At 37.1% G+C, this 13628-nt stretch overlaps 1 protein-coding gene across 3 annotated transcripts in view; it reads right to left on the bottom strand.

Annotated features, from left to right (window-relative positions):
- The window catches only part of wwox (WW domain containing oxidoreductase), a 571090-nt gene that overhangs the window by 435253 nt on the left and 122209 nt on the right, over positions 1-13628 (bottom strand). For all 3 annotated transcript variants that reach the window (XM_018093498.2, XM_031900777.1, XM_002935058.5), the window contains one exon: positions 7444-7532. In XM_018093498.2, the coding sequence (XP_017948987.1) occupies positions 7444-7532 (89 nt within the window). The remainder of the gene's footprint in view (positions 1-7443; positions 7533-13628) is intronic.

Here is a 13628-nt window from a genome sequence, read left to right on the forward strand (position 1 = left end):
CTGACCATTACTAGTACAGGTATAGGACCCATTATCCAGAATGCTCGGGACCAAGGGTATTCCGGATAAGGGCTCTTTCTGTAATTTGGATCTTCATACTCTAAGTCTACTGAAAAACCAATAAAATATAAAATTAAATCAGTAGGACTGTTCTGCATCCAATAAGGATTAATTATATGTTAGCTGGGATCAAATACAAGGTACAGTTTTATTTTTACAGAGAAAAATGAAATTAATTTTAAAAATCTGAATTACTTGATTAAAATGGAGTCTATGGGAGACAGGCTTTCCGTAATTCGGAGCTTTCTGGATAATGGGTTTCCGGATAAGGGGTTCGATACCTGTACTGCTAGAGTTATAGGTAGTATATGTTGTATGCCTTTCCCAAGCCATGACAATTTTGATATATGCAAGTGAAATGAAAATGAAAATGTGTGGGAAAGGCAATGGTGAGCTTTCCCTAATATGGCCTTTTCAAACATTGGGAAAAGGTTCTATTCCATTAAAATAACTTTCTGTACTGATTTTTATATATGCATACAAATGTGTCTATCAACATTATTAATAGTATTAAACTACATAGACAAGCAATATTGTGATAACAAATACATATCCTGCAGTATTTTTACTGTGCAGCAATTATTAATTTCCCCCTGGTCATCTGGTTCAAGTGGCCTCCATCTTTCCCTATGTACTGTGCCAGGCTTGTGGCTTTGGTACATAAAGAATCCTACAGTTCTGACTGCTTCTCAGTTTCATTTCCCCAATACATGATTTTAAAGAAATAAAAATGCCTCTCACACATATATAAAAGTATTTCAGATGTTACAGTGGGCCATGTAGTACATTTAGAGACAGTGATATATTTTATTTTTCTCAAAAGTATTCAGAATTTATTTACATTAACAACAAAGGCAATATACATACATTTATATATGATTTTTCTATCCAACTTCTCTCATCATGCAACAGCAAGAAAATTGATCTCAAGATTATGGAATATCTTGTGGCCTTCATTTAATATTGGAAGACATAGAAACTGAATTTATGACTTAATAATGTTGACACCATAAATGAACGACCAAGATAAATGTTTGAATTTAAGACCTTGTGTATTGATACTGGTGGCATGATCTTGAGAAGACTATTCTGTTGCATATGCTATTACAGTATTTTCACATCAACTCCAAGGCAATCACAAACTGGTGGATTTGTTAGATTTCAATTAAAAGAAGACTAAAATACTTTTGTCTTTAAGAGTTTACTTTTAACATCAACATATAGAAATACAGTATATGGGAGGAAATGTGTCAAAGGTTAAAATAGAGCTCTGTACAGTCTGCCAAAGTAAAATTGCAGAGATCTGTATTTACTTGTATAGGATTTATAGGGATGTATATCAAAGGTGGAACTCCCACTGCCTAAATATGGCCATGGAAAGTGGATAGAGAGCTGTGAAATTTCCTTCCGTTATACTGTGACATGCTCTATTGTAACGGAATGTAAGACAATGGAATCTGTCAGCTTTTCGTGGCAATGGAAAAATGGTAGAACTGTAAAACCTGAGCCAAATAATGCATCAAGGTCTACTTCATTTGTATGTAAAGACTTTCATTAATTTATAAATTCTGGGAAATATTTATGAAAGCACAAAATCCATGCTGTAAAAAGCCATTTTACCCAGGCTCCTTTCTAATTCCAGAGCATTTAAAAATTGCATGGGTGTGTAAAGACATTTTATGGGGCCACTCACAGTGGCTCACTAATAATCTGTAAAAACCCAACACTGGTTGTACAAAACAACCACATCTGTGGAAACTAATATATATTTAGATTAAAGCCTTGTGATAAAATGTGTAATGAAATTGTTTGATTTCCATATAGATATGAGGCCCTTTGAAGCCATGGAGGCATGGAGGTTTGATTTCTTGTGCTCCATGCATTTGAAAATAACAATGACTTACACTAGAATTACTGGTTGTATGGACTTTCTAATATTTATATTAACCCCTTTTCCTTTGCTCCTGTAAATCTGCTGCATTGCAGATTTGTTAAAAGGGCTAGCTGTACAACACAGGTTCACTTTTATGTTCAAAATGTCACTTAAATGGCAAGCTAACTTTATTCCTAGCATTTCAGCAGAAGAAAACATATTTTTTTGCCATACAGTGTTAACTTTGGAGCTATGAAGCGTTGCAGCTTTGTGCATACATCAACCCTTGAGAAGGGACCAATGTTGTGAGTGATTTAACCTGTCATGACAAGGTGAGAAGGGAGATGTGAGTTGCTCTTGGTCACTTGTCAAGCGACCCTGCAGCCTCCCTCGGTGAAAGCCTGGTGAAATGATATGGAAGCACCTGCCTTGTATCCCCTAGTTCCCTAAAGCAGATGCTTTCCCCCCTCCTTTTTCGAGCATAGTGTTGTCTGTGAATTAAAATATATGAAACTGAAAGGTTCACTACCTGCATGGTGAAGCCAGGTCTCCTGCTAATGCAAACAAGCCAGAAAATATTTTCTCCAATGCTATCTTCCTGTGTTATCTTAAAGTGACCTCTTCACAACCCTATCAAAAATCACACTTGAATTATTTTAAGGGTTAGGACTTTCACCTGACCTAAAAAGCATAAGGGACAAGGACAGATTTTAAATGTACCTTTGACAAACTGTGTATGTAGAGGCCTGGCAGTTGTTTAATTTTTAGCACTTTTTCAAAAAGCAAACAATAGCTTTTCTCTGAGGCTTGGCTTATCCCGGAATGTGTCGCCTTTAGTATGTGCGTTTCAATAAACTATATTGTTTTTATTATGTTGTTAACCAGGTCTATAAAACACCAAGGACATGTTAGACAATGCTGTACTGAGTACAGGGCATACTAATAATTTCCCTTATAGCTGTTGTATGTAAGGGTCTCTGTGCAATTATACAGGGGTAATGTAAACTGACTGGGAGGTCAAAATCATGCTCCCAGTGTTCGATCTGAATGAATATTATGAAAGTTAAGCTTTTATGTATATATTTTATAATCTTCACAAAGGGAATGTAGTAAAGTACAAACGCCTGTTATACAGACCCAAAACAGGTTGTATTGACAACCTCCTCTGCAAATTCTGCTTACAAGAACCGAAAATGGCTGCTTTGGTATTTAAAGAAAGGGGGGTTATCATGTGAACCCTCAGAATGAGATGCTGGAGAAAAATAGCATACATAGTGGTTTTAAAATGATAGAAGGAAATTAAGGAGTCTCCTCCAGAGAAGTGTATTTCCCACGGAGACTAGGACAGAGGGAGGTGAGAAATAAAATTAGGGGCTATAAATACAAACACAAATGCCTCCGTGCTATTTAAGTAAATCCAGGGTATTGTATCCTAGATGGATTAATTTAACCAGCCTGAATCACCACACACTGAATTAGCTTTGGCCCCATACGGGGATAATTAATGCACCAAAACTAACATAACTTGTTCTTCAAATAAATCATCACTAGATGTGTCAACAAGACACCATCCTTCTAGGTATTTAGAGCTACCTAGCTGCAATAAACTTGATTTACATTCTTTTCCCCAATGATTGTTATTCTCAGCTCTATGCTAAGCGGAAAAAGTACATTATGAGTGGCTAGCATGATCTGATTGATCACCCACAGATAGTTATTAAGGCACTATAACAACAAGTAAGCTTGTGGCACTAAAGCAAACAATGGCTCTTCAGCCCTCCTTCCCCTGGCAAAAATGGGAAACAATCGACAATAGCAGATGGCTGAAAAGCATAGGCTAAAAAATGCTCTTTGTGCCACCAAGCATAGATTTACGTAATGGAACCTCTTGTGGCTTAATCAAGGCAATTAATAGCACTAAAAAGGGAAACTATTAACCTTTATTACCACTGCCTTAACCAGTTTATCAGTGATAAATAACCTAGAAATAAGTCTAAAGTCATGCACAGTCCAATCCACGTGGTATGCGAGTCATTGGCTCACAGGCAAATACATGGATACTGTACCACGTGCCATACACATGGATGGCTACCTGTCTTTTGTTCTGTTCATTTGGGGTTGAGTACCCTAAGAATCAGAAAAGCAGTCGGAGGAGCCACAGAGACACATTTCATTTACACTTCCTTTCCCTTGACCAGATAATCCTCAATCATTTAGGATCACAGGGCAGCATGGTCTGAGTACGTATGGCAACCTTAAGATTTTTCAATTTATAAAAAGTGTTTTAGCACCTAAAAGTGTTCACCTGCTCTGTGGTAGCACAAACCATGAGTGGCTAGCATGATCTGATTGTAACATTGTAGCAGTTATGCTAATATTAGCACATGACACTACATTTATAATATATATATATAATTTTTTTTTAGAAACAACATAGGTCAGAGGTTGAGACTCTGAAAATATATTTTCCCGATGTTAGTAAATCATCCCCCTAAGATTCTAAGTAATCTCTTGACATTACTGTTTCAGGCTACATTCATTAGTCACATGCCTTGCTGGATTCTCAGAGGGGGAAGTGCTCTTACATCTTATTTCACTGCAATGGGAGTAAAGTGACTACAATTCCCTGTTAAACCTTTGAAACACTAGCATTTAAAGTTTGGTTTTTTTTCCCTTAAAGAAACACCCACTTTTATGAAGTGCTATACATGTATTTTTTATGTTTTGTTTTCCATCTGTTTTTGTAGTTTAGGTGGCAGATTCAGTTTTTCTCCTTTGTCATAATGCAATCCTCACGAGATCCTGTGAAGATGAAAATTGTGGAGAAATTGCTTGTATCTCAGTTGTCACGCAAGTTCCCTTCAAGGCAATGGGATGAGTAGTGGGGGTGGTGGAGATGGGGGTTACTTTTGGATACCACAATCTGAGCAAGAACAATGCAAAGTCAAAACACCACGTATCTTAACATCTGACTGATGACTGGTTTACAGATAATAAATTCCATTACTGAAGCTGGTGGCTGCTCAGGCTTTATGTCCCTCTTATGGATAAGCAGCCAAGGGTGTGGATTGGCATCTTTGCATTTAGAAACCTCTCTACTTCTACTAACAGCAGCAAGCACAAATCATGTACACTCCGACTAGATTTTGTGGTTTATCCAGAACAAAAATCCTTTAAATGATGCATGGAGTATTTTCAGTGACACCATTTTGCAAGTCAGATTTGTCAGATTTTCTATGCTGTAAGCTTTTCCTGCATGTTTTACGTAGTGGCAGCATGCCACTTCATTTTTATATATTATTTGTTTATTTAGTGCAGATACATATATATACACTTCACAAAGATTATTCACATCAGTCCCTGCCCCAGAGGAGCTTACAATCTAAGATCCCTATCACATTCATACACACTAGGGTCAATTTCATCAGGAACCAATTAACCTGCCTGTATGTTTTTGAAGTGTAGGAGCCTGAATTGCACTAGGAAATTCACAGAGAGAACATACATACTCTTTGCAGAAAGCACCCAGGCCGGGACTAAACTCAAGACCACAGCTCTGCAAGGCAGAAGTGTTACCCAATGCCATTCTGCCTATTAAAAATTATCAAAAGAAATTATAAATAAGAAATATGATAGCCTTTACAAACTACTGAAACAACACTATAAAGTAAAGACATAGGTGAACTATAATAATATCCCTTTAATGGAAACGGACAGTTTCTCATTTGTATCATTAAAGACTAAACACTGAGACAGATCGCTAAGGTCATTAAGACTGGAAAGTGGCATGGCTTAGGGTAACATGTAAACTGTTATATAATTGTTTTTAAAAGCTATGTTCATGGCCACTTGCAGGTAACCTAGAAAAGCATTTAACACATGAAGTCTAACCTGTGGATTAATTATGTAGCTTTTCCAGTTTTTTTTCCAAAACATTTAGCTCAACCTTACCAATACTGTTTATAACTAAAAAAAGTGCCTTTATTAATTTAAAGTTTCTTCAAATAGTATAGTCATATCATCCTAACTAAAGCCTTGTGTGTATTGAAACATTATTCTTTCCAATGACAACTTGTTCTTCTTATTCCCAAGAGAAATCCAGAGCTGTAATAGAGTTCACAAAGCCCTTAACAGTTGTATGTTTCTATTCACACTCCACAAATTCCATGCAGTGCTCAAGATATGAGTCTTCTTTGGCCCATGGGAATAGTAGCAGCTATAGGACAATCCACATACCAAGCAAATCTAACATGGACAAACACAAATTATGGTTCTTGTTTTGGTTATTTAAAATACAGATGAAGCCAATTAATGTATCGCTGGTAAACACAAATAATGTGTACGTCAGTAAAGACCGCATAAATGATTGCTAAGGACAGCAAGATAGATGCCACAATGTACTTCCAAACAAAAATGATAAAAAATAAATAAATAAATAAATAAAGGGCTGCTAAAAGACCATTTTGGAAGAACTAATAATAGGCACCTACAATATTATTTATTTGTCCATGATTATACAAATATATATCTATAATATGGAGCAAACACAGGGTTTGTTGTTTTGGTGGTGGTATTCAAAATCTATTTTGTAATAGACATCTGTATGCTTAATTCTCTAATAGATATCATAATACAGGAGAGCTATATGCGATATCCACATATACCAATACCAAGTTATCACTAGTGACTTTGTCTAAGTTTGCGATATTCATGAATTTATTTATTACATACATACAAATGCACAAAAACACAAAAGCTGTATTTGTAGTGGTATACTAAATCTAAAGGAACAAACAAAAAAAATGGTTATTAAATTAAACTGTGTCACCACTGGGTTCAGTGGATCGTTATTGATAAATGCTCTGTGCTGCAATGAGTGCTACCATTGCTATCATTCAGTAGGGGAGAAGTCTGACAAATTGACACAAGTATCAGCTTTGGTAATGGTGTCAGGTTGTTAAACACTTTTATGATAGGAAACTTGATAAAATTTGATAAATTGCAAAACATACAAGTCTGCTGGGAATACTCCTGGATTCCCAACCTGCATCTATAATAATTCTGCCCTTTGGGGTAAGAACCCACCAATAGGTTCAGTAGTCTACGATAGATCTCTGCTTGCATGGGCGTCTAACCGCTCCTAAATGGGTTTCCACCAGCAACAATAGGAGTTACTGGTGGAAAGCCGTTCGCATCACTTCGTTTTCCAAAGTTGCGCAAAGCTGTCTGCAGGAGGAAACTTCATGCCACTTCGGATTACAGAAGTGATGCAAAGGGTTTTCCACCGGCGACTCCTATTGTTACCAGTGGAAAGCCATTTCAGAGCGGTTAGTCACCTGCGATAACACTGGTGATTAAACCGATCTGTGGGTTCTTACCCTTAGATCTAAAACAATGTGATACTTTATAATAGTCAATTAACTTATTAATTTCATGCAAAATGACTCTGCCTGAAAAGCAGTTTTGGGGACCATTCGCACTTTTATAAAATCTAGTCCATCAATACTTACAGGTTTCTACTCTTGAAGGCTTCAGCAAAGCTTTGCACACTGCGTAGAGATGCCAGATCCAAACTCATCACTTCTACCTTAGCTTTGTGCTGCAATAAGAAAATACACAAATGCAGAATGATAAATAACTGCAAACTTGGACCAGGGCTTCACATTATACTTAATGCACTGTGGAATTTGCTTGTTTAATATAAAATGCCCAGAGCAAGTGTAAATCATCTGAATGAATAAGTTTCCATAGCCAAAGGTTTCATTGTAATGTACCATTGCAGTGTCACTAAATATACTATAGCATAGAAGCAAAACAGTATTTAACAATACAGAATCACACACTAACCAAGGACACACATACATGATTGCTTACATTAACCAATAAATGGACAGAGCTCTGTCTATTATTCCCACATATCCTCCTGTTACAGTTAGAGCAGCATTATTTCCTGTCAAGTGATCTCTGAGGGAGCATACAGCCCATAACATAATGTCTAAAGGGAAAAGATGTAAAAGGGAAATATTTACTGATATATATAAATATATATATATAAGATTAATTAAATCATTAGATAACGTATTAAAATATAAATTATCTGTTAAGTATTCATCCTAAAGGTATACTTTCTTTTAAAGGCTCTTACACATGGGCATTTGTTGGGATTTTTTTGTATATTTAATGCATGTTTGAGGTTTGAGTGTACCTAAACACATTAGCTAAATGATTCCATTATATTTTGCTTGCTTATAATTTTTGATTATATTTTGCCCAGTTGTGCTCATGGACAATCACAGTTGCATTTTACTGCACAATTGTATTTTTAAGATGCAACACAATGCATTTTCTTGATGCATGTTCAATCACAGTGGACGTTGGAGGTCGGGAAAAGTGCTGGAGCACCCGTGTAAACATCATTTTCAGCACTGTTCCCAAGGCTGGCATAGCAGCTGCATAACACCGTCTGGGATGCAAGGATTTTTACTTTAAGGGTGTGCTGGTTTTGTTTGTTTGTTTTTTTCCATTTGATTTTCTTGTCACAGAAATGTTAAAACAAGGAATCTCCAACCATTTTACACCTTTAGAGTGCCCATTACAATAATCAGCGCCAATTACTACAAAGTAGGGTTGCCACCTGTTCGATTTTGACCTTGACAGGCTGGTTTTCAAAACCTCCTGCCCGGTTTCCCTAATGAATACAACGGGGCAGAGCTCAACAACATTGGCCCATCATTGCGTTTATTTACTATCTTTTTCCCAAAATCTGACATATTGCTTTAGGTGTGGTATTTGTTTTCCCTCTCTCTGCAGCCTTTGGTGCTGTTCTCTGAAAGTATCTGTGACCCAGTGGATGAACTGTGGTTGCGATTGGCAAGAGACAGTGAAAAGAGAGACATTTTCCCTGGTTTCATTTGTTGTGCCCATACCAGTTTGTTTGCAACCAGTCAAGTTTTTGGCCTAATTAGTAAGATGCACTAAACTCATGGCAAGAGGCCTTCAAAAGTACCTCACAGTGCATCAAGAGCTAAGGTTGAGCAGGTTGCAAATAAGCGTTAAATATAATAAACAGTAGCATATCCAAGTAATAGTTAAATCTGAGCTCAGTCACTGGAATTTTGCAGGGATATGGATTGTGCCTTTATGTTTCAACAGTGGAGTTCAAGCAATTTCAAAAGCAATTTTTTTCTTTCTAATGTGAAAAATGATTTACGTTAAATCTGGGTAAAGCATGGTTACATTTGCCTGAAGAACTGCTAGAAATGAGAGGCAGCACAATGAGTTGGAGCATAAAAGCTTTCTGTGCCATAATACTTATTATAATGGCATATAAAATAGATGAAATAAATAATACATGACTACAGGTAAATTTATATGACAAAGAGTCCTTCAACACACGCCATTATATTTGACAACTCTCGTTTCATACGCAGATGATGCCTCTAAATAAAAGAAATTGGCATTTCGGTGCTATCAGTAAGTAATATACACCTTTAGGAAGAGCTTTGGAAACACAACAGGGTGGACAGGGGCTTATTTAATCAGTAAGCAAGGCAATATAGACATGCACTGAGCTGAGATCTTGTACAAAAATATTTATAACAGCACTTAAATAATAAACCTGTTTATCTGGAAAGTCAGGGGATCAGGTTAAAATGCCATTTAGAAACTTAACATGGTCAAAGTGGATATGTCAGTTACTTTCTCTAGAAATGCTGGAATGCATTTTAAACTCTCTGCACAAATCACTGATTAAAATCAATAGAAAAACGAGAAAATGTTGAAGTGGGCAGTTGCACACAGAAATACAGGATACTTTTTTCCAACTAGGAATTGACAAATGTGCTTCAAAAATACTTACAAGTTTTCATGCAAGCATTTTGGTTTAAAAGGTTTATCTGAACACTGCCCCTTCTATCTGTGATTATCAATATAGACAAAGCTATAGCAAGAGCTGCCATTTTGTTATTTGATATTACTTCTAGTGGAACCCACATCTGGTTTGGCCAATTACAATCGTAACTGGACAAAATAAATTGATAGTTTAACTCCCATGGAGCCCCATGGCTGTAGGCATTTTGTATCCATCGCCTGAGAGTGCAGACGTGAACTATACATTCATTCTTCAGACACTAACATATGTTGGCAGGGATTTAGGATGGAATGTATTTACAAAGTGACAAATTATGTTCTGTATTATACAGAGAGAGAAAAGGCACCTAGAATGGGCTGATAAATGTCAGCTGCAGTCACGGCAAACAGTTTATTTTTATTATATTGTAACCACAACTGGGTTCTTTTTGTAAATTGCAGGAAGGGCTAGAGATTTATTTGTTGCAGGAAAAAAACAAGATTGTATATGACACAAAGTAATAAGTGTAAGATCACTGATGTTCTGGGCAGCCTGCCCTTTTGGAAGCAGTGAGTAGAATGAAAAAACATTGTATATAGATGCTGGGTTACACAAATCTTGGTAAACAACCTATTAATTAGCCCTAAAAGAGTATCTCATAATTGAATGTAGTCTGTAGTAGCCAATTACTGATAAACAAGTCTGTCTAAATGCTTCTTCTTTCAGCCATGTATACCCTCCCCGTGCACCACTGCATATTAGCACCCCTGCATCACTTCCCTAAAGTGTCACTGTTTTTCTATTACAGTTTGTGAGGTTATTTTTGTAGCGTTTATCTAAACTGAATACCTTCAGTCTGACCATTTCTGACTACATGACTTCTTGAAATGGATCCAAATCAACTTTTTATTAAACCATCAAATGCACCTCACTCACAGTATGTATTTGGTTCTAACAGCTGTTGCACTGCGCCATAATAAGGTATTCTACATAGTAACCACATCTCACAACAACAACAGGCCATTCTGTAATAAGTACTTTGGGTGTAGTTACTAGAGTGATCAACTTCTGCTGAAGAAAGCAATATGACACTGCTTTTCTTATATGTGCATTTTCCCAAACGGTATCTACACTAAAACCAACAAAGCAGAAAGTAGATAAGGTTTCTATGAGTATATACTACACCTTTAGTATAAAGAGAAAATTACTTCAAGGAGATACATACTGCTAAAGTCTGAAGTGAATCATTTGTCTCCAGCACTTAGCTAGGCAATTCATTTTTTCCATAGGCTACTTGTAACTAATGTATGTAACCTGGGTGTCTGTGGTGCTGGCATATTGCCAGCGATTTGTGGCACTTAAAGAGCTAAATGATGATTTGAATAAAGTATGTGCCACCTTTATATTTTGTGTATCCTGTAAAATGACTATATATCAGGTATTCAGTTTTACAGAGATAGCAGATCCGTTATAATTGGATAATCCCTAACAGAAAATTGCTATTGTAAGTGCTTAGGGCCACGCCCCTGAATTATACAATTGACTTTGGTCACACACAAACCAAGGGCACACATTCACATTAGGTCACATCAATCATTTAATGGACAGAGTTCTGTCTTTTACCCCCACACTTCTTCCAGTTACAGTTGCATTATTTCCTGTCAGGTGATCTCTGAGGAAGCACACAGCCCATAACATTACAGAATGAGTCTTTGACTTCTGCATATCGCTTTGGCGTTGACCAAAGGACATTACATGATAAATTGCGGGTAGGATCGGATTTTTATCCGCTACATTGTAGGAGTAGCTCTATTGATAGGTTTCAGGAGTTGATTGAAAACAAACTATTGATCTTGAAGGCAGAGACTAGGGATTTATATACTTGTTCTAATTTGTCTGTTGATGAGAAGGCAGCGTTGAAACAATTACGTGAAGATAGATCACTTGTGGTCAAGAATGCAGACAAAGGGGGCATGGTGGTGGTACTAGATAGTACAACATATAAGGATGAAGCCATGCGCCAACTTAATGATAGTTCCACTTATCAAGTTTTAGTGGGAGATCCCACTGGCGCCTTCACAGAAATTTTGACTACCTTGGTTCATGATGCCTTTAAATGTGGTCTTTTTACGGAGAAGATTAGGGATTATTTTATACCTGCTTCTCCTCAGATACCTCTATTTCACCATTTACCTAAGGTCCATAAGCCTGAGCGTCCGCCATTAGGAAGACCTATAGTATCTTGTATATCTTCTTTGAATGAAAGGCTTTCGGAATATATTGATATTTATTTATTTGTTATTATTTATTAGTTTTGTAATTATTACACTCTGTAGGGTGGGAGGACGAGTTTTCATGGGCCACAGTTGATGTGGCCTCACTGTATTCTTGCATCCCACATGATAGGGGCTTGCAAGCCATTTTTTATCACTTGGATAATTATAGCACATATGATATAGTCACTAAAAATTTCATTTTAGATTCTATTAACTATTTACTCACTCATAATTTTTTTCTTTTTGATGGGGTATTCTACCTCCAGAAATGTGGGACGTCAATGGGGGCTAGGTTCGCGCCCACTTATGCCAACCTTTACATGGGTTGGTGGGAAGAGTCCCATATCTATGGAGGTAGTTCTTTATATTCATCTAACATAGTGTTTTACAAACGCTATGTTGATGATCTTTTGTTCATTTGGCGTGGCTCTGAATCAGAATTTTAATTTTCGTTATGAATTTCCGTGCTGAAAAGAATACGATCGCATGATTCACTATAACTTTTGCGCGATAAATATCGCATTCGGCTATGCGAAAATTAACTCCTACTACAGGCAGGCGAAAAATTATAGAAAAGTACAGTAAATGAGTTTTTGCAATAAAATATGGACTTACAGTGTTATTTATTCAAGTATGTGTCTTTTTACTCAATTTTACTAAAGTCTTGGCATGTATGGAATTTCGCTACTAATATACAGTACTATAGCGGTGAATATGTTGCCCCCAAAATATACTGTACTGTAGCGGCGAATATTTTTTTCGCGATTTTGTAATCTCGCGAATTGCGGACATTTTGTGGCGATTTTGGAATCTCGTGACATGTGCAACTTGGGGCCATTTTGTGTCATTAAGGCTGGAGCCACCAAACTGAGAGGAGATGCCTGGGGTTTCCGACTTGCTACCAGGGGAGAGGCGCTATATTATCAGCGTGCTCCTGCGTGCAGGATATGACCACCCACCGCCGGGGGACTTAAGGGTCCACGAGAGGAAGAGGGCAATCCTGGACGAGCTAAGACAAGGTTTGCTCGCCAGGTTTGCCCTTGATGTGGGCCCCCACCAGCTCCGGCGTCTGTGGTCCGACCTTAAGCGCAGGAGCCCAGAACTGGTCGCTGAAATTAGAGAAGGTAATTATTGTACTTTATTATGCTTTTACAGTATAAGTTCAGTAAAAGATTTAGCAAGTAATTTGAACTAAAGGTACAAATGTAAGAAATGTCAGGGATGATGAAAGTAACATAGTAACATAGTAAGTTGGGTTGAAAAAAGACATCACGTTCAACCATAATGCCAGTGAGGAACTGAAAAGTTGGTCACAATAAACCTCTGAATATTATTTCCCATCTTTGTGACTCCTTGTCAAAATCCTGTGCGTGCCATCACCCCATGCCTCTCTAGATTTTGTTTTGCCACAGGCACCCAGGTATTATTGTTCCTTATGGTGTGCAGCTTCCCAGCACTTCCTATTATATATATATATATCTATATATACATCTATTTTCAAATACATATGCATAAATAAGTTTAAAGCAGGGGGGAAGCAGCAGGGAGCGGCCCATAGTGTGAGTCATTT

This window comes from Xenopus tropicalis, chromosome 4 (genome assembly GCF_000004195.4).
Source record: "Xenopus tropicalis strain Nigerian chromosome 4, UCB_Xtro_10.0, whole genome shotgun sequence".
Lineage (NCBI taxonomy): Eukaryota > Metazoa > Chordata > Amphibia > Anura > Pipidae > Xenopus > Xenopus tropicalis.